This window comes from Micrasema longulum, unplaced genomic scaffold, assembly GCF_059751315.1.
Source record: "Micrasema longulum isolate JH-2025_06_02 unplaced genomic scaffold, ASM5975131v1 h1tg000279l, whole genome shotgun sequence".
NCBI lineage: Eukaryota > Metazoa > Arthropoda > Insecta > Trichoptera > Brachycentridae > Micrasema > Micrasema longulum.
The window spans coordinates 355,576-379,256 of record NW_028277483.1 but is presented as its reverse complement, the minus strand read 5'-3'; the positions used below and the strand labels follow the sequence as shown (position 1 = coordinate 379,256).

The window sequence follows — 23,681 nt, the reverse complement described above, 5'->3', positions numbered from 1 at the left end:
AACTTAGTAGACATTATAATAATAAATATGTACATCTCCCCTCCCCCCCTCCTTATCCTCTCTTCAAGCATTTTTGTCCTTATCCCGCCCAATTTACAGTAACTTAATGTTCTTAAAATTATTATTTAAAAAATCTTTGATTATTGAGTACTTGAAAATAACATTTTTAAATGCATAAATTGTATGTATTTATTTGATATGTAATATATATATTCATTACTAACTTTGTATACTATGTGGAAATCTGTTATTGGTTCTGAGTTTATTCACTATATCTGTTTGTTTACTAAAAATATGTATGTAGAACTGTTGATTTCCCTAATAAAATAAAAATAAAAATAAAATAAAATAAAATAATGAAGTTGACATGTTTTTCGTTTCAAATTAGGTAAGATGGTCGAACAAAAATTTGATATCTGGGAAATCACAGTCATCTTTATTTTATACATAAAAAATATGAATTAAAACTCATTAAATATGTTTGACACTAAGGCACCTGTACTTCCAAGGCGGTCTTTTTTGACCGTGCGTGAGTGTACACAGTTCGTTCTAAATTAAAGCACGATTTTTTTATTTTGACAAATTTTAGAGTGTGCCATCCATGCGCCACAATTACTATGCTCGATTTCACATGCGATCTAAACAATGATTAAGTGTACAAAAAATAAGAGCAGTATTTTACCAGTAAACACGACACACGAACATTACCGTGAGTCATAATTCATGGTATAAATAAGCTAGATTTGTTTTTTGTAAGCCGAAGTTTATCGTTGTACAGCGCAATTTGTACTGCATGCTACTAATCTGTATCATTCCTTTATTTATAGCTAGTTGTTAGCACGTAATAAACATTTCTGGGTAATTTCGTGCAACTTAATTAAATTTTTGTGATAAATTATTATTATACATAACCATGAAAACTGTACCTGTAATTATAACTAAGTGATTATTAATTCCATTAATTTAATTTTGATATTCACATAATATTTTTTTAAATTAATATTCATTTTATCAATTTTATAAATTTATATGAATAAATGTGATCATAAATGATATACCACTTACTTATAAGATATTAATTTACTTTACACGTGATAGTTTGATTTTCTTCTGCATTTTACATAAACGAACTTTATGATGTTTTACAGTGAGTAAAAAAATTCATGTTATATTATTTTTCCTCCATTTACACGTTTTTCTTATCCACCGCCAAACTTTATGCTATGTGTTTTTTAATTTTTGCCCTTTAGAGAAAAACGTTATTATTGAAAAATAAATGTAATTTACAGGTCTTTTGTTCTATCAATGTATCGTTTAAGAGACCAATTACTCACCATATTGTTAATGTTTGAACATCAATAATTTTTAATTTTAAAATTAAATATTGATAGAGTAGATGCGTACTAAACGTTGATCGATATTTTTTATCTTTCATTTATTTCGTTGTAAAAAAACCTTTTTGCATTACATAAAATATAAAACATTTTAAATAATGAGTCCTCACAGCGGTTACCAGACACATTTTTTTAAATACGAAAATGAACATAAAAAACAAAATATACAAATAGAAAATTACAAAATATCAAAGCAGTATTACCCACGAATAAACGGGGAGATCTGTAGAAAAACGGTTAAAGTATTATTTTTGTAGCGTTCTACAACGCCAGTAAAAAAACAATATTTACTATAGAACTATGATAAAATCATTGATAGCTGGTAATAAAAATTAAGGTAAATGTATTAATGATCGCTTCGTACTCAATTATAGATTTCGTCTAATCAATGAACGTGATGTGACTAGTTCATAATTATTAATAATGGACCCTAAACGAGATATTGACACGCTTTCAAATTTTAAATTTATTTTACTACAGATAATAATACGTTGTCGATTGCATACGTGTTTCTAGTTAAAAGTTTTTACAATTTTATTGTTTTGATTGATAAAAACTAATTACTCAGAGTGGTCGGCCATATCAGTAAATTACAGTCTATGAATATCTGGCACCCAATGAACAATATGCAAAAGGATTTTTTGCATCGATTGCGTGTAAAAAAATTGATTGTGTAGATTTATTCCTTTTTACACGGATACGAACACATCACGCCATGAATATTAATACCTCTATAGAGTAATGTATTCATTCAGGTATTGCAATTTGGTTGAAATTTTTTAATATGTTTTTTGTGGGCTTCTTTTTTCGAGGAGTGTTTTCTTTTCAAGATAAGAACATTAATTTTATGATGCTCGTGAAGAAAATAATGCTTTAAATGAGATCCAATTATGTGTCATGATTTATTTTATTTTTAAATCTTAAATGAGTATGCACGAAAACATAGTTTTATGTGTGTTTTCATTAAAAAAATATTATGATTATTATAACATTTTATATTGTGTTTTAAATATGTTGTAACGTTATATTAAAATTCTGATTTTATTTTTTCTTTATTCATCTGTTTTTTTCTCTTTTCGTATTATTTTTTTACCACCTAGTATGGAAGTGAATTTTGTTAACTGACGATTGAGTTTTCTTTGTTTGGTATCCATATGTTTTTTTTAATGCATAAGCTTTCTAACATATGTTTAAGCGAGCTTCTTTTTGTACTTCTGAGTAATAAATGTTCACGAACTGTGTAAAGGGAATTGATAAAATCCCAGTCCAGGAACAATGTAATATTAAAATGTAAAACCACTTTTTAATGCAATATTTCACATCTACCCTGCAAGAATCTAACCCAGGGCCTCACGCATGGTATCTACCTCCACTTTGTTTATTAAAAGTAGTTCGAATCTGATTATAAATACAAGTTGACTATATTTTTGATTCGCTGGTCGACAAGCATTTCCAATTGAACGACAAAGCAGCATTTATAAATAGTTTCTCACTCATTTTTGACTACACAAAAAATTTTGTTTTTCTGAAATCAACTTAAAATATTACAAAAACGAAGGTATTAATGAGATAACATGAAGGCATAATTTTGATTGTATAAAGTTTCACTGCTTAATATCTTCGATTTAACGTTAGTTTTATATGAAATACTTCACAAGTATCTTTTTAATCTAGTTGTATGTTATTATTACTTTAGTTTTGAATAAGTTTGGCCATAAAATTAAATGATTCTGCAATGTTTGATTATGTCCAAATACTTGCAGACTGGCTGGATTTCCTCCCTAGGGAGTTGTGAACATGAACGTGCATATGAATGTGCATATGAACAACTCCCTAGGGAGGAAATCCAGCCAGCCTGCAAGCATTTGGACATAATCAAACATTGTTGAATTACTACCTGGTAAAAGAAGAAGTATAAAAATTGGAAAATTGTTTTCAGGCGTTAAGTAGGTGATTTGGTTCAGCCGGATGAATTTAACCCACGTGATAAAGGTTTCAGCTCTTGTACTTCACAAAAGTCAACAGATGGAAGAGTTGAGGAAATGTGGGTGTTCAAACATGGGCAGAATGGTGAATGTTACACAGTGTGTGTAAAGTGGCCACTTAAACCAGCCAATGACAGGTCATAAGCCGTGTAAATGCCTAGACTTCCATATTCCCTTCTCAAAATATTTTTTTCCCTCTCTGTTGAAATAAATTTAAATGATTCTGATTTATCTTTAGCAGGAATTAGTATAATTTCACAAGTGACACAAACTCTTACAATCAGACGAGAAATCTAATGGGCATTTGTATTAATAATGCAATTAAACGTAGTTATGCAGAAAGCAGCCAGCTATAGAAAAGTAAGACCGAGATAATACCATTTTTATGAAGAGAGTCAAAAACCGAATTTACACAACAGTTGAAATGTTTTTGACTGACAAATAATAAACAACGAATTCATGAGTTTTTAACTATATGACAAACAAGAATCATATTATTGATAGATTGATTTGGTGTTTATTTTGTAGAACTCCATATTTAAACTTATAATTAGAAATCAAACACTGATTTGAGTCTAGTGAACACTTTATGTTGAAGTTTTTATTTTTATATGTTTTTATTTGTAAAAATTAAAAAAAATAAAGTAGACTCAAATCAGTGTTTGATTTCTAATTATAAGAATCATATTATTAGTATTTGACCAGTTTAATTGATTTTTAAAGCACCGTAAGATTTTTTTAGTTCTTTGGGTGTTTTTTGCAAATTGAAGAATGCCGTTTTTGTAAAAGACACTATTTTAAGAAGGTGATTATTACAGTTTTTTTTATGAAAGCGGCCTGGCTGTTTTTAGCAGAACAAAAAATCGACATTACTGCACCCGATAACACCAATATCTCATTTTTCTAAATTGTGGACTGGCTGCTTTCTGCATAACTACATTCGATAGCGACCATTAGAAGGGCTACCTTGAATCGCCCTCCGGCTTTTGGCGCACCAAAGAAGGTACTTCACATTACTTATGGTCAAGAGCCGGGACCCATCTCACTCAGTAACTGTATGAAAGCTGCTAATTATTTTACCATTATGGTAGCAGATACCAAGGCAGAAAAATGTGCTGCACTTAACTGTGGCTGACTGGATTTTTCTGTATTTCATACTGTATCAAACACGAGGTTTAACAAAAGATAAAATCTAAGAAATAAGACAACTTGAATGCTCAACTTGAACTTTGAAAGAAAGTTTTTTTACTACTTAGAGATAGCTTGTCGTAAATAACCGGGTTAAAATAAAAAGATCAAAAACGTTAATGATTCAAGATAGGTTAAAAATGACAAATACATAATTCCTAAACTTAATCATTATTATGACGAACGACTATTACCCACAAGTTTCTGTCGATCTCTAGAATTTCCAATTTTCTATGTAGAAATACAATTATTTTTTTAAAAATTACAATAGGTCAGTAGGTCCAATTACAGTCGTGAATTATAATACAGAACACCCAGTCTTGAGAAAAATTACATAATTTTTTTGTGTTCTCACCGGAAATCGAACTTGGAGCCCCCGAGCGTGAGTCATCTTGTGAATCTTAGTCACTACACCACGCAGGCCATTGGTAATATAAATGTACAAAAAATATAAAAAATATTTTAAATCGTTTCGAATTAATTAAAAATTTTGTCCATAAAATTTGTTTGATGGTACTTATTCAACTTATCGAAATGTTATAAAGGTATTTTCTATGTATTATTTAAAAAAAATAACAGAATAGGATAAGAATAAGGTCATAAAAAAAAATCTCTAGCCTATTTGTGAGTGGGGTAAGGAGGCTTACTAATATTTAACCAACTGGTATATATATATATATATATATATATATATATATATATATATATATATATATATATACACATGCAGATATTTTTTTTAAAGCTATTTTGATTTTAGATTTCGGACACATCACAGTACATCATCTTTTCTATAGGCTATAATTAAATTAAAAACGTTCAACAGTAAGTCCGCGTCAGGATTTCAAGAAGCGTTTTATTTTAAATTACCTGAAACCCGGTAAGGTACACAAAATAAGCGATAAATTAAAATTTCATTCAGGTTTTCGTCTTGACCGACCATCGATCGCGCTATTTTAGCCGGGGGCGAATATTTCTACTTTTGAGGCATTCTAAAAGTTGTTACGTAACCCATTGGAGAATATAAATAATAAAATGTTAATAAATATATTAAAAACTATTTAAAAATCACAAATATTTTAAATTTAAAAAAAAATGCCTAATAAAAATTAAAACCAGTAGGTACGAAGCTAATTAATGAAATATTAATTATAAATATAAGTATGAGCGAGATATTTTTGTATTATATTTCTATGATAATTATTTATTTTGTAAACATATTTATTCCTTTATACCTACCCGGAATGCTTAAAGTTTGCTTACGGAATTAATTTTATGTCGTACATAGGATAATGAATGCAATTAAATTTAAAAAAATCATTATTATACAGAGATGTCTGCTTATTGTTGTAGTCTCGTGGGTAGTATCAAGGTTCGAATCCCGCTCTTCGCGTTTCTTGTTTTAAAACATGGTTATTTACAACTAAGAGAACTTGGCAAAAATGTCGATATATTTAAGTAATTCGTAAGACCGAAAGTCTTTCTTAAAAAAAAAGTAATTGTAAGTTGGTTTCTATAGAAAGTACTTCAATTTCTTATTTATTTTTGGAAACTACCAAAATATTAAAAATAAAATGTATGTGGAATATACCTACACATGAGCAACAAAAATTAAGAAAACAGTCTACCATATAAATTTATTTATCCATTTTCTACAGCAAATAACAGAAATATGGTTTAAATAAATTACAATAAGGCCAAATAATAAAGAGCCAAAGATAGAATTTGCAAGATGCCATAATTTTTTTAATTTATTTAAAGAGTCTTTATTATATCAAATACATTCATTTTTACATTTTTGAATTTGTTTTATAGTCTTTATTCAATAAAATATACATATTATTACAATATTAATACATTATAAAGAAAACAAAGTATTAAGATATATTTTGTCCCGATAAACTATTCAATAATAGTTTGTCATCGGGTGCTCAGACATTAGTTAGAAGAGTACAGACATAATACTGAATACGTATAAAATAATAAACATAAAAATAGTGTAAAGATTTTTATTTTTTTTAAATAAGAAAATAGAGTAAAATAATACAATTAAAATTAAAGAATAGTAATTTACTTAAATATATTTTAAATATAAGAAAAAAAAATAATAGACACATTTGTAAATAGTGTGTGCTCATAAATGTAATCAAAACAAGATAAAAAATAAATTAAACAAAGTAAAGTAAATCGAGAATTTAAATTCATATCTACAGAAAAATATAATAATAAGAAAATTAAAAGTACATATTTAAATTAAGATATAAAAAATGTAAATGAAATAAGAAAGTAAGAAAGTAATAAAAGAAAAGGTAAACCCAAGAAAATAACAAAAATGTATTCAATGAGGGATAAAAAAAAATATAAAAAAAATAAAATAATAATAATAATAAATAAAAAAATATAAAAAAAATGTATTAGATAAATAATGAATCGATATAGGAACGTTTTATCTACTAACCACTTACGTAATAGAAACTTCATTTTATTTTTACCGTGACATGTTTTCATGTTAAGTGGCAACAAATTAAATGCTTTTGGAACAATATAATCCAACGTACGTTGTCCATATTCATTTTTAAATTTTGGTACTACTAGGCCATCAACCGATGTAAATCTTGTTAGATAGCTGTGTTCTAATTTATTTTTATATATCGAGCTGAACATCCGTTGGATAATAATTTTGCTCCATAAAATACCCTTAACTGGTAAAATATTTAATTTATTATACATAAATGGGGTATTATTCCTCTGATTGTATACATAATTGGGTGCAATCAATTTGACAAGTGCATTTTGAACATTTAGTGTTACATTATAAAAAGAAAACAAATTATTAAAACATATTTTGTCTCGATAAACAATAAAATAATATAAAGAAAAAACCACTTGATTTATTGGGTCCTCTGTAGTATTTAGTGAACATAATAGAAATAAAATAAAAAGGAATCAATTCATTAGTTACGTAAACCTTGACAAAGAAGCTTGTTTGCTTTGAAACCGGTCGGTGAAAAATAAAAATTAGTGGTTAAAAACAAAGTTGTTTTATTTATTTTTTTATAATAAAATAATAGTTTGTCATCGGGTGCTGAGACATTAGTACAGACGTAATATTGTACACATATAAAATAATTAACTTATAATATTTTTTTTTTTTGCTTTAAAAAATAAAAAATATTATTAAGAAGAAAGAAAAGAAATAACTCAACAAAACCAGATATAATGGTTTGATTTTTTTTTAAAGTAGGAAAATGGAGAAAAATAATTAAACTAAATGGCCATTTATTTTAATATACTTTTAGCATACAAAAATATATTTAAACATATATAAATAGTGGGTGCTCATAAATGTAACCAAAACAGAGTTCATTGAAATTTTCAATTTATATCTACAGAAAAAATCAAAATCGAATTCTCCCTCTCTTCAATCCGTGCCTCATGTCTGAGGATGGTGATCAAGCCCGACTTCAAGCATGGTTCTCCTGTGGACAGTCTTCCTTCATCTGGAACGGTCTTGTGCTCTTCTGTAGGCATTCGTCAATGATAATTCTAATAATAACAAAAATAGTAATTAATACAATAATAATATTAGGTAGAAAAATTAAAAATTTTGTATGATAGTACAATATTGATACATGAATAAATAAAGAAGATCAATATTTAATATGTTTATATTTTGTTTAATTTTTAAAAATATTCATGATTATTTTGCACCATGGCTAGTTAATAAATTTATTTACTCGTATCAATGGGGTTAAATACGGCAAGGATGATTTATTTCCTGTTATTTCTTCCACACGGTAGATAATGTCCGTTGCCCGCGGCATAGTAGCCGAGAAATCGTGCCATATGGGTTCTTACATCAGGCTACTGGACATCTACTTGCTACTTTTTCATCGTAACGGTTCAAATGGGAAAATTATTTAATGAGATACTTATATACGGGGTCTACGTTCAGGCGCACGAAAGGAATGCGTTTGTTGTGACGCTGTCTGGTTGAGTTTCAATAAAATTTGACTCGATTGAAACTGAATTTATTATATTCGCGAATATCAAAAAGCCAATTTTTATTACTTAACACGTTCCTTCGTGCGCCTTAAACGTAGACCCCCACTACAGGTACTGCTATTTGTGTTTTATCCTGTTTATATTATTAAATATTTGTATATAAACACTTACAATAGTTGTTTTTAGTAGTGTTAGCTACATAAAACATGTAGTGTATCAGCACGCTGGTTTTATATTTTTGTGCAACCTCTATGGAGAAGGTGTCAAGTGGAATTCGCACGTTTATTTAATTGGTGTCCTGACGAAAAGACGAAAACGTCTCGAAATTGGTAGACATAGAAAAGTCGGTAAGTGGTTATATCAAATTATTAAATAACAACTTATACAATGTTTGACCCAAAAGTTAATGTTTTAAATATTAATAATAAATAAATATGCTTATCCATAGATAATATCTGTAATCACGAAGTCTGTCAATTTTAAATTAGTATTCTAAGGTTAAAGCACATTAAAAATATATTTTTAAGAAATGAAGTTGATTTTACATTTATAATTATAAATACAATATTTTAGTAAAGCAAATATTTTTTAAATGAAAATTTTTAAGATCTTAATTTGTTGCAACAGAGATGATAAACATTTTTTGAGAAAGGAATGTGGAAGTTTGGATATTTTGGAGCTTATGATCTGTCGTTGGCTTGTTTGAATAGCAACTTTACACACTGTATAACATGCACCATTTTGCCTATGTTTACACACCCACATTTCCTTAACTCTTCCATTTGCTGACTTTTGTGAAGTAAAAGAGCTGAAACCTTTTGGGTAAAATTCATACGGCTGAATCATTTTAGCTACTAGGCAACGCCTGAAAACATTTTTTTTATGCTGCTTCTGTTACCAGTTAGTTTAGTCAAGCCTAATTCAAATAATAAAACGCATGTAGCAATATATATTTTTCCTTTAACTTGAAATAAATATTTCGTCATCATCAATTCCTTTCCGCCCCCTAATGGTGCATTGGTACATCAATCACTGAGTATCTCGATCATTTTATTACATGAAGATAAAATGATCAGTCTTACGCTTCAGGCGTCAGTCCAGGGATTGTGAAATATTCTAGATTAAGAACACCCTTTTAAATAAATATTTCAATCCCGAAATCGGACCAGATACAACTATATTAAAACATGTCAATTCCTTAAAGCGTTTTGAATCTATTTCCGACTACATTTCGCAAAAATATGCGACGGCACAATGCAATACTTGTTTAATGAATACCAATACAAAGAATTCATGTAGGTACATCATTACAATAATGAGGAGCTTTTTATTTGAAATTCTCATCTAATTGCTTTATGTTAGTGGTTTATTATACGACTCAACAGCTATCGCTTCTGAATTTCAAAAAGTCCCAATATTTATTCTATTCACGCAGCTTCCGATTTCAAGCTTTTTCTAAAGCTTTGCGATTCGCGAAGTGCCAGAGGTACTTAATCAGTACGATTCAGGACCTACCTGAGATTTTTAATCTTACCACATTTTAGTTGCCATTTCAGAATAATCCACAGCTTGAATATATTATTTTAAAATAAGTTAATAAAATAAAAACAAAAATATGCTTGATCGTTCATGAGCGCTATTGGTGATCTACCCGAAAGCGCTGGCAAATAAAAGACGCTTGTAAATTAAGAGTGGCTAAGTTTTTGAAATAAAAAGTAAAGTTTTCAAAATAATAAGACATTGTTGTTTTTAAATATTGTAATTTGTCATGTTTTGTTGTACGTAAGTACTTAAAAAATAAAAGTAAAATATAATTAAAGTAAAGGATACATAATATCTGCACACAGTTCATTTAGTTTTAATGCGGGTATACGTGGTTTCATGAATATGTTCAATAACATATCTACATAAAAATACTAACCGTCTTTTTATAGATTACCGAAAAACTAATTTCTTTTTAGTACAATAGACTTATCAAGCCTTTGGAAGCTAAGATTAATAAATTAGTATATATTTTTTAGTGAAAATGAATTATATTACAAATATCAATTACGGGATATGTGTTGAAAAATTATTTTTTTAGTGGTGAGTTCAAAAGATCTGTCGAAACTAATTTCAAAATATAAAGAAAACAATTATAATTTTCTTACTTTTCTGCCATTCTTTATCGGAGGATAAAAAAAAACACGGTTGCAGACCAGATATTGTAGTCTCTTATTCGTGATATATGGGGAGCTGTCAGAAGATACGTTCCATCTGACGTTCCTTGACTCTTGGAGTATTTGACAATGGTGATTTAAAAACCTATTGTTATTTTTTTCATCGAAAAACGTATAATTTTTACATTGACTTTGAATTGTTTCAAAATATCTCATTCTTATAACGATATTTCTGGTTTTTTGCATAAATAATATTATTGTTAAACCACCCCTAATCTAAATGCTTAGAAAAAAAAACGTTTATGTTTAAATTTAACTAAAAATTAAACGAGAGAAACAACGGTTAATTCGATTCGAAATTCAGGGCGAGTCGAAATAAACAGTTAAATGGATAAAAAACAATGCGTTGCAGCGAATAAGACTCATTTTGGTTGCAACAATCAAACATACAATCAAGAATCTTCATGGCACTTAAAAAACAAATGTTTTTAATGTGTATTGTATTTGAGGGATAATATAGGTACGTTAACACTGCGAAGTTGTCGATGTTTAGATAGGTGTATATAAATTTTCATTTTCTTAATCGATAAATCTTACCATTAAAAATATTCAATAAATCAAGTGAACTGATGCCTCCAACGTCGCAGTAAGGCATTGCTTCTGTCTCGCAGTGAGCGTGCCTTGAGAGTAAATAAATCGCCGAAAATGTAATTTTAGGAAGAAACAATATCCAAAAAATAGGAATCAATCAGCGCGCAAAGTCTTCGGGACTGTTTGCCATAACGAGGTGCCCACAATCACACGCCGGCATTCCGAGCAGACGAGTTGCGAAGAACTAGGCTCGCCGCTGGCAAAAAACCTTCAAATTCATTCGATTCCATTGTAACAAAAACAGCGGAGAAATGCGCCGAAGTCCGGATTTGGAAACGTTTCGCGTTCATTTCTTCCCCTCATTATTTGTGGAAATGCGGCCGACAGGGAGCGACTGTACCGGGAGAGGCTTACGTCTTCATAAATGTTCAAATATTTGGGATTTTTGTTGATGCCCAATTGATGACAGAAGAATTAGATATTACAAAATAAATACGTCTTTAATCGGTCGTCTAAACGTGTTGTCAATTTACGATCAAAGAATACAATGCAAAAAGCTGAAAACAAAATATTATTTATAAAAAATAAAATAAATAAAACAACTTTGTTTTTAGCCACTAAAATTTTGTTTTTTTTTTCCACCGACCGGTTTCAAAGCAAACAAGCTTTTTCGTCAAGGTTTACGTAACTAATGAATTGCTTATAATAATGGATATAATGAGAACTTAATTGATAAAATATTAAATCAAAAACAAAAACGCAAACTTATAAATAAATATTTATATTCTACTCCGACAGTAAATAAAGCAAACCCACCTAAACAATGGAGGCGGGTTCTTTTTATAAATGGCATTTTTTAAAAACAATTATCTAATTCCCTACCGTCAAGCATTAAACCTGCTTTCTACATCACTAATAATATGGCAACATTGTTAAAAAATCACAAAGACAAAATCCATCATAATCCATTATAATAAATCTGGGATATACGAATTAAATTGTAATGATTGCGATTCAATCTACATCAGAAAAACTAAAAGAAACTTTAATATTAGAGTAAAAGAACACTTAAGATGCTTAAATAATAATAATTTTTCTGAATTTGCAAATTTGATAGAAAATAATCATAACTTAAATAAAGACACTAGATTAAAAGTACTTCATGTTGAAAATAAAATATTAAAATTATCAACTTGGAAATTAAAAAAGCGAAATAAGAAAAAAATAATTAATAACCAAATAAACAATATTTCTATTAGTCCTCTCCTGTCTAGCTTCGAAGATATTGTAGTATTTGTACACGTGTAGTATTTAGTAAACATGATAAATATAAAATATGAATTAATTCATTAGTTACGTTAACCTTCACGAAGAAGCTTGTTTGCTTTGAAACCGGTCGGTGGAAAAAAAAAGAAGTTAGTGGTTAAAAAAATAGTTTTTTTTATTTTTATTTATTTTTTTTTTTTAAAAGAAATATTTGCGTTCTTATGATTTACCCAAATATTTAATTTTGAGGGCCATTTTCAACGAGTTGTAAATAACTCACTATTAGAAAATGGAATCAAGTTGGGGTAGAGTGGGATTCGAACCACAGACCTTTGGTCCGTGAGTCCGAGACACTAGCCACAGGACCACAACCCGATCAAATTTAAAATTGTTTTATTTATTTTATTATAATGAATAACCACAAAGTTAGTGCATCAAATATAAACTTATTTTTCTTTTCATGACGGGAATAAATGTAATGAAGTAATGAAATTATTGTATTCATTTAAGTTATTTAAATTTTTATATTTCTTGAGTCCATTATTCTGGAAATAACATTTAATAATTCATCCCGGGGCTTTCGCTTCTTCTCCCGCGAAAAAAATGCTTTTCGCGCTTCAAGTCCTTGCGCTCGTATATCGGTTGTCTTTCAGCGGTATTGTTTCGGTCCATTGTCGGACTGTGCCGCCTAAACTGCAGCTGTCGGCACTCCACAAAGGAAAGCAATCTCATTGTCCCACGGGAGCAAGGCGATGGACATCACAAGTCTGCCAAAATTATAAAGTTCGACTGGACCAGTCGTTTCTCAAGCGGTTGGGTAGAAAAACTATTCAAATTTACTATTCAATTCAACTAAATGATGGAACATATCATATTGTTACATAACAAAATTCATTATGTTCTTAATTTTTGGAAACTGAATATATATTTGAAATATTTAAAAAAAAGGCAATTGTATATATCTAGAATAATTATGTTTGCGAAAGCAAATTATTATCCCTAAAGGAACACTCCCACACTACTAGAAGTCTGACTAAAGGATGGGTCATGGAGTCTACCACAAATTCTGAATTCGGGCAAAGAAGTTTCAGGTTTCTGGGCCCCAAAATATTCAATATGTTACCCAAAAATTACAAAATCATGACCCGAATTCTATTGAACAAATTTGTGATAAAATGGTTTCTGAATTGAGGTAGAAAAAATCGGAAAACTTACTAAAAAACATTATAAAATAATAAATGGTATACATATTGTATAACTTTATAATAAATTATCTAGTAGGTTGTCATGATAAAATTGTTTATTTTTTCATAAAAATGTCTGCTTTAAAACAGGTTGTACCTAGTTAGGCAGACTAGACATGATCCAGAGAAATCTATTACCTAAGTGTGTATGTAGTAGATCATTATTATTATTATTATTATTATTATTATTATTATTATCATTATTATTATTATTATTATTATTATTATTATTATTATTATTATTATTATTATTATTATTATTATTATTATTATTATTATTATTATTATTATTATTATTATTATTATTATTATTATTATTATTATTATTATTATTATTATTATCATTATTATTATTATTATTATTATTTTTATTATTATTATTATTACTTTTATTATTATTATAATTACTATTATTTTTTTAATATTTTTTTTATTATTATTATTACTATTATTATTTTTATTATGATTTATTTTTATATTTCTCTATTACTTTTACTCCAATTCACATGTCTATAATATTAATTTTCATTCTTCTATATATTTATGTGTTATTACAGAAAACATGAGGTATTTTTTTATACTTTTGCGAATTTTATTAATATTTTTTAAGGCCCTAGTAGTTTGTCGGCCTCGTGATGTAAGGGTCAGCGCGTTAGCTTGCCATGCAAGAGGCCTCGGGTTCAATTCCCGACATGGTTGATAAGAAATATTTATTTAAAAGGGTGTTTTCACCATAGAATATTTCATAGTCCCTGGACTGGTACCTGAAGCGTAAAACTGATCATCTTACCTTCATGTAACAAAAACATGATCAAGATACGCTGCGATTGGTGTACCAATGCTGTGTCCTATGCACCATTAGGTGCGGAAAGGGAATGTTGATGGTGATGAAAATACCTATATGAGATTTTGTAGTTTTGTTAAAAAATGTATAATTCGTAATTTTTAAAAATTATTTTTTGCACCGGTATTTTTTTGCGATATGTTTAGCGCACATACGCATTTATTCGAATCTGTAAACAAAACGAATCGTAATTAACATTTTTAATTTTGAGCTCTTTTTACCGTTGTATTTTTGCACAAATTACAAACATGTACTAATGTTTTGTCCTTTCTTAGAGTCCCGCAATGAACTCCTCAATTCCCATTAGCATTTTTCTTTCGCTGTCGGGTGAACTTTAATGGACATTTTACTCGAAGAATGTAAGTTGCTTACCGCCGCCCATACCAGAGACACATTTACTGTGGTATACCGGCGAACCTGAGCTGGCTCACTGCGCTAAGTGCAACATTGTTCGTACTTTATGACACGACTGGAGACGATCTTGTGTGAGAAGATGTTTTAAATGTCTTCAATACTTATTTTGTACAGACAAGCTTCACTCATAAGCTTTAAAAAGAGGTTTTGCAAACAAGGAAAATAATTAACTACAAAGTAGTCAAATAAGTATTTAACACTCTAGTTATTGGGTCGTAGATTAATTTAATTAAGAATTAAATTTGAAATAATTATAGCCTTCTATAATTAGTATATTATGTGTTTCGTTTTATGTTTTTATATAAATGAAAATGATAATTATTTAAGATGTTAACATATTACAACAGAAATGAAGATTAATTTTGAGAAGGTAATAAAGAATTCTAGACATCTACAGGGCTTATAACCTGCCATTAGCCACTTTACACACTGTGTAACATTCACCATTCTGCCCGTATTTGAACATCTATATTCCTTCAATTCTTCCATCTGTTTATGTTTTTGAAGTTAAAGAGCTGAAACCTTTATTAATGCGGTTAAGATTCATCTGATTGAATTATATCACGTACATACTAGGCAACGCCTGAAATTTTTATTTTTCAATTTTAGAAGAAATCCAATGACAGGTCATAAGCCCTGTAGATGTCTAGAATTCTATATTACCTTCTCTAAAATGTTCTTCATCTCTGTTGTAATATGTTAATATTAACGGCTCTCCAGGGAGTTGAATCCACTCCTTGTCTACAAAAATTTGGACAAACTCAAAATATTGTTCATTTAAGACGTGTTGTTATTTTTTTCAGCTACTTGATAGCTCTTCCAATTAGTAAAAAATGCATATACTCGGTTTTAACATTCCTCATGGTAAGCTTTAAAAAAATCCCATTAAAATTTTTCCCAAAGTCATTTTCAAAAGAAATAAAAATATTTTTATGATCTCAAAATGTAGTACATCCTTAACTTCTCGGACAAGCAGTCCCTTCACAAACCCCTACCTCTCTCCTACCTAGCCGCTTCATTTGTCCGCATCTGGTGCGTATCTCTTCGTTGGTCAAATACGGTTTTATCTAATTTTCTGTTAAGGAGGGGCAAAGGCTTATGGAACGGATGCTAGTCCAAGAAATTTAAGATTTACTCCATTTTGAGATCATACATACATTTTTTTAATGACTTTTTGGAAAAAAAAAAAAAAAGATTTTTTTAAAAGCTTTTCGTGAGGAATGTTCCTCTGAAGATTAACAGTCTGCCCCTAAAAATCTGTGTACATATATATTTTAATGCAATAATTGTATAGTGCAAGTGTTTGTGTAATTAACATGTTAATTTGAAATACATATATATTTTTTAACTTTTTTTTAAATCCGCAATTGATTTTATCAATTATAAATGTGCTTTCATTTGACTATTTTAATTGAAGAAATTAATGAATTTTATGTTATCAATCTATGATGTACCGATTAAATCTAAATTCTGATATTTAGTTTTAAGGTACAAGTTTAGATACCTCCAAAATTACTTCTTGTCGAAATGGTATCTTGCTAAAAATAACCCGGTATTTTATCTTTCTGAAATTTCACAGAATTACCGCTTGGTATTGTATCTTGCTAAAATATCACGAAAGTACTGTCGGGTATCGTGTTTATTTATTTCATTTATTATGGTTCACAAACAATAAACAATGTCTACGACATTGGTATAATAATCACATATGTTTATGTTTAGATATTGTTCATCAATTATGTGTGAACACAACATGCACAAATAAACAATAAAAAATGTTTTTGATTGACTTTTTTCAAATTGGCTAGCTTAATTGAATTCTATGGTTGTTATGAAAGCTATTATAATAAATTATTACTAACAGGTTATTACAAATTATTTTAACTAACTAACATAATTGACTATTTTATTTTATAAATTGCGTTACAGTTTTTATATAATTATTGAATGTATCGTTAAAAATATCAACATCAGCATTACTTTCTCCATAACTATATAATCTTAACATACGTGATAATGCATTAAAATACTCCATATTATTATTGAAGGTTGAAAGTCTTGCTGAAATACCACGAAATTACTGCTCAGTATTGTATTTTGCTGAACTATCACGAAATTATTGCCTTGTTTTGAATTTCAATGAAATGCCATGAAATTATTGCTTTATCAAGTCTAATATCGACCTTAAACACAATAATAGTTGACTGATATTACTTAGCTGAAGCATTACAACTATTTATAGTGAGTTTATTATACAATAACGAGTGTGATTTTTTCTAATATTGATTGATAACGGTATCTCGATGCAAGTAGTTTGGGTGTGCTTCTTTATCGGCCACAATCCGCGTCCGCGATACCGCCAGAGCCATCGGCGACCGCGGCCGGCGACCGCGGTACGCGCGGGTCGCGCCCTTATTTGTAGCGCGGGGTAATTGGCGGTGCGCGGTATGCGCCCTTTGTGGCGCGCCGCCCCGTCAACCGTTTGCCGAATAGCGCGCAGAAAAAACGCGACCGCTCGACCTGGAAATCTAGTATCGCGATCGGCCGCGGCCGTCCGCATTCGCGAGACATTGTGATATATGAGCCATGCGATCGCTCCATGTGCCACCTGATTTCGTTAGCATCCTAAAGAGTAACTGTTTTTATCTTTCCCGTGGTGCAAAGGAAACTATTTAGTCAACCAAATGCAATTTAATAATAATAATAATAATGATAATCCTGTAAATCTACACTGCCATCAGAGTTTACTCCAATGAGAGAAAGGTGACCTCACTTATTTCGGCCAGTTGGAGAAAAGTGACCTAATTACAACCAACGTGCGATGAGCCCATTATGGACAAGTAACCGCTGTCTTCCGACTTATATATTTTTAAAAATTTGCAAATTTTTAAAGACTCACTGTGGGCTTCATTGGACTGTAGCACACATTTTAGTACTAAAAAACAGTAGAGCGTCACTAGAAACACTTGTGAAAACACTTCAATACTTCTCAAGATGTCATTAGAGCAAATATATAATTGTGTTTGAAGTATGTCTGTCTCATTCAGATAGTATTTCAAAAGACTTTTTCAATCTTTATTAACAATAATAAAAATAACGAAACAAAGATATACGTGACTAAAAGGCGGACTTATGGCCAATTAGGACTAGGGCCGTAGGACTTTTTCAGTGTACAATACAACATTTAAAAATATAGATTACACAAACATCACTCTGTCAGATTTAAAATTTACACTAAAAATGCATTATGTAAACTTAGTAGACATTATAATAATAAATATGTACATCTCCCTTCCCCTCCTTATCCTCTCTTCAAGCATTCTTGTCCTAATCCCGCCCAATTTACAGTAACTTAATGATCTTAAAATAAATTCTTTGATTATTGAAAAATATTTACGAGTACACGAAAATAACATTTTTATGTATATAAACATACATGTATTTATTTGACATGTAATATATTTTCTTTACTAACTTTGTATACTTTGTGGAAATCTGTTTTTGTGGAAGTTCTGAGTTTATGCATTAAATCTGTTTGTTTACTATAAATATATAATATGTAGAACTGTGGATTTCCCAAATAAAATAAATAAATAGTAATTAAATACAGTCAAACCAATTTAAAAAATTACTAATTAATAACGAAAAAATAACGGTAAGTGTACTTAAGTGTGCTTACATTATTTGCATGAAATAAATTTAAATTTACTATGTTTTAACTTCCAAATATTCATTCCTTCTATAATAACATTTATCTTTCAAGAAAACTTTTACACTACAAAAAAAAATATCCAATTGATTTTTCAAAAAGTTTTTCAAACATTTTTAGGGTAATACACGTAGGCTCTCATCAAATAAACGATTTTCTCACCGATGAAATTTTCAATTTATTTTTATTTCTAGTGTTGTGAAAGTGACTATTTTCCTGTTTGAAAAGATATTCTAGTTATAAGAAAAAGTTCCTTGATATTAATACCCGGTAGTGTTAATAAATTTAGTCACGTACATAAACACCCTATCATACCCTATCCGTTACATGAAGGCATGATGATATGTCCAGCACTTTAGAGGACTTTTGATTTTGGCAAAAATCTTTCTTGTATCATGTCATGTATAAATAACAGAAGTGGGTAAATAACGATCGTAACATAGTACAAATCCTAATGACACGATGTTAAAAAATGTAAAATCATCGCCCTAACTTGTAAAACCAATAAATTCACAAATGGTCAAAACAAATATTTTGTGGTTTTCTGTTAGGACTTCAATTAATCTAAATGTTTATAAAGCTTGTGTATTCAAACGTTGTTAAAAATTAATAAAAAACACGCCGGAAAAGTAATTCACTACAACTTGTTACTGAAGTAAGAACGTTTTTTTTTTGTGGGATTTACGTTTTTACAAGTTAGGCTGACGATATTCGCAAGTAAAAAGAGAGCTACTAATTTATGGCTTTTCCTAGTATTTTTAATGTGTATTTGCGTATGTTTAATAAGCATGTAATTTATACGTAGGCACTCAGTTCTAAAATACTAACATTTAAATACATAATTCAATACTAATACTTACATAGGTAAAGGTATGTTTATGGTTAGCGATATGAAAATAAACTCATAATAATTACTCTCTACGTAAAATATACTCACGCATTTCAAAACGAATTCTACTTCAGTTCAAAAACAATCAGAGTTGTGAGTTAAGCATCTAGAACATAAACAATCTACGAAATGAGAAATGGTCTAGCCATTGAGCAATACTCGTTCCCTGGGCTTTCGGCCAGTACCGACAAAACGATTACAGATTCAACACGAAGATATTGACACCGATACCCGCGAGTAATTATGAGAATTCACCAAACGTCTTCCCCTTTGTTATTAGCCAGATATTATAAATATCGGATTAATTAACGTTCCCCGCGCAGGCGCAGTGAGCAGCGTCAGTCGGTACGAGGGGCGGGCCATGCGGCCCGGGGCTGTATCGATAGGCGATGCCCCTAAAACCAATTTTATCCCACCGACTTTATAGCTTCCCATTTTTCCTCGCCAGCCGCTACCTATTTTTAATTCTTCATATAATAACAAAGAAGCGGTCGTTAAGTCGTGGCTACTGAAAAAAGTTTCTTTGATTTATGTATCGAAGAATAGAAGCTTAAACCGTGAGCGAGTAACACGTGGGGCGCTCCCGAGCGTGTGAAAAGTTAATTTCTTTTAATTGATGAATTAACATTTTCCGATCTATAAAATGCCAATGCAAATGAATACAAACTCGATCACTAAAATCCCTCGTAAAGAATGACCAATCTGCCGGATAATTAATTTTAAATGCTTAATAATACCACTAACAGCCACCCAAAATGCTAAGATATTATTAAATGCCGATATTTTTTACGAAAGCAATTAAACGAACTGAAAATTAGCTATTGGAATTTCAATTTTATTTGAACGTTGCCGTGATGTATTTAATTGTAGTTCCAATAAAAAATCCGTCAACTGTAGTCTGTTTTATTTCATGTAGGAGAAATCTAAATCATCTGATCTTTCTCCTTTAAAGACAAAATCATCCTCTCCGAGAAAACAGAACCAAACATGGATGATAATTTTAGAACTGAAAGATCTAGTGTCCACGCCGACATAGAAAAAAGTCAACTGCTAAACCTTAACTCGCAGTGCACGTAAAAGGATATTCCACTTGTCAGAAAGCTTGGCTTAAATTTCTATACGGTGAGGTCCAAAGCTAACCGATGCAGAAATCAAATTGTTGTTTGTGCTTTCTGTTTTTTGTTAGACTCAAAACAAAAACGTTTTCATTGTTTCTGATTGAAGAACTATAGCATACATAATACAAACGTCATTATAAAGCTGAAAGATCAGAAAAAAACCAAAAAAGTGTATCTCCCGTTGTATGGGCAATAAAATATAATGGTATTTATTTACAGAAATATGCTATGTGACATGTGAATAATAAATGAATAATCTTTTTTTTCCTTCCATATACTTCCACAAATAAATGTTGCAAAAAAACTGAACAAAAACCTAGTTCATCGATGAAATGCTATTGCTAAAAATAAACTCATTATTTTTTTTGTGTTGAGTCAAACAAAAATTAAATAGGCACTAAACCTTCATAATAATAACTGCCGGTAAAGCTTTTCTATTTAGGTTTACTATGGCAGTGGAAAGACTACCATAAAACTATGATAGGAAAATCGGACGTCCACTTAATTACTCGATAAGATATACGACTCACCCTCAAGGTCCGTAAGGGATACGGTAGCATAATTAACATCTTGAAATCATTTTTATTTTGATATTAACATACCGAGCTCATCGAGTAAATTTCAATATCTGGCCTTTGTAAGCCTAAGGCTAGGGACACGGCAAAGACTGTTTAACGAACGGTTAGAATTATTATGACCGAACAATTAAAAAACGAATTAACATATTTTAAGTCGACTCGATAGCATTGAATTTAAATCAGTTGTGTGAACTAACAATTCAGCACATTTAATAAATGTTCTTTTAAAATAAATACGGGAATACAAAGCATTCGCACGTGTTCTTGTAAGAATGTTTTCATCCTCGATATATTCAATCTATTTCATTTAAAGACATAATTTGTCAAATGGAATAAACATGGCGCGTTGATTTTTTTATTTGACAAAACTTATTAAAGTAGATGTCATACGGCGCACGTTGCGCTCAAACAGCAAGGAGCACTTCTCTCTCGGCTCAGGTGGAGTGACCCGCTGGGTATACATTTTGTTTTAACTGAAGTCAAACGTATCAACCTATATTTCGAACGGGAAACCAACCGAATAATATCTTGAACACCGCATTTGATAAAGTATCTCGCGATGACAAAGTGCCGGCGTTTTGTTTAGTTTGTAAAACACGAGTCCCGCGATCTTTTTGCTGACAAAATTAATGTTTGTCCAGTTTGCTAAAATTCCGCGACATGCGCGATGTTCAGACTTAGCGGCAAAAAGACTGGATGGTGTTTATCAGTTTATCTGCGCGCATCGGGTAGGCTGAGAAGCAAAAAGTGGACCGAACCCCCGCTGAAGAGTTCCTCCGAAAAGGAAAGTCTCGGCCGAAAGATCGAGTGGTTACTAATGTATTTTGCATTAGGCTTGATTTATTCAATATATCGCAAAACGTTTTGGACACAAATGATGATATTTAGACGTTGTCTCCGTCAAAATTTTTCTCTCTCTTTTTGGTGGAAACGGCTGCATAAGTTGGAGAATTAGGCACATTTCTGATTTAAATTTATTGAGACGATACATACTTTTTGCGCCTTTTGTACACGTTTAACAGTAAAAAGCTTTAAATAAGACGCATTTTCAAGTATGGAATTTATCAACAACTATTCGTTCTCTCGGTAAGAAAAATACCACTATGAATACCAGTGAAGTTATGTTAAAAGCAATACACATCTTATCGCGCTTCAGTCGGCTTGTAAGACGTATTTCCATCGGGGATGAGTACAGTACGTTGGCTCACCTCCTCCATACATGTAAGGTAGAACAAGTAGTTCAACCATCCTTCAACTACATATATTCCCATTTTTGATTTATTCCAACCATCAACTACGAGACTGACAGTAAAAATTCACCAATTCACCGTTTACCGACACTTACATGCAAAAGTTATATAATTTAATCAACCCGTTTGTTTTATTTGAAAGTTTTCAATGAATTTTTTAAAACATTAAATTTTTTTTTCAAGGTGCGGCATAGATTTGGACTTTACGATGAAATCTCGACATCCGGAGGAGTTCAAGTGAGGCACTGTAATTGGATTCGTTTCCTGAAAGTATCGGATCAGTATGGACCCCAAGTAAACCTCGTGTGCACGAAAGTCAAGGGAGAGCCTATTTATGAAGCTGTTAAACCAATTGCACCACATACAGAACTCGTGGTTTACTACCTTCCAGAAAGGCCTGAAGAGCTGTTCTTCGTCAGAATGAGGAATACCTTGTATAGACAAACTATGGATTCCATATTAGAAGGTAAGTGCATCCAATGTATTGATTTTCTGTAATGACATTTCTTGGTCGAACTTCATTTTAGTTAATAAAAGAAAAAATCAGGTTTTAGTTTATAATTGTTCACCATTTGCAAACTGCGGGTGTTTGAAAAATTGAGTAACAGTTAGATTGTTTTGAAATGATTTTTTTTGTCTTATGTTCCACTCCTAATTTTGAAAATAAAACTTTTTCCAGATTCTTCTAACACTGCGTTTTCCTTCAATGATAAATGTCTATTAATTTACTTAGACGTCTTGTAGGCTTTTATGTGTTTTTAAATACATCTATACAAACAGGGTGTTCTTTAAACCCTGTGACACCCGAAACCACGATGATCAGTATGAGCAAGAAGTCGTATTGGCACATTAAAATAAATTTTTAGAACGACTAAAATCTTAAAAAATAAAAGATAAATAAAAAACAAACGGTTGCTAACTTCTGCAGGCAAGAAACGTGGAGGGGGGAGGAGGGAGTCTGATACACCGTCAACCGCACGGCCGCGCCCCCTTGGCTTCTCCTCTGCAGAAGTAACCAACCATTTGTTTTTTTTAAATATAAAAAAA

At 30.4% G+C, this 23,681-nt stretch overlaps 1 protein-coding gene across 1 annotated transcript in view; it reads left to right on the top strand.

Moving 5' to 3' along the window:
• Positions 1 to 23,681, top strand: part of LOC148282896 (uncharacterized) — a 197,088-nt gene that overhangs the window by 65,953 nt on the left and 107,454 nt on the right. The window contains exon 2 of the mRNA XM_088224317.1: positions 22,818 to 23,100. Within this exon, the coding sequence (XP_088080443.1) occupies positions 22,818 to 23,100 (283 nt within the window). The remainder of the gene's footprint in view (positions 1 to 22,817; positions 23,101 to 23,681) is intronic.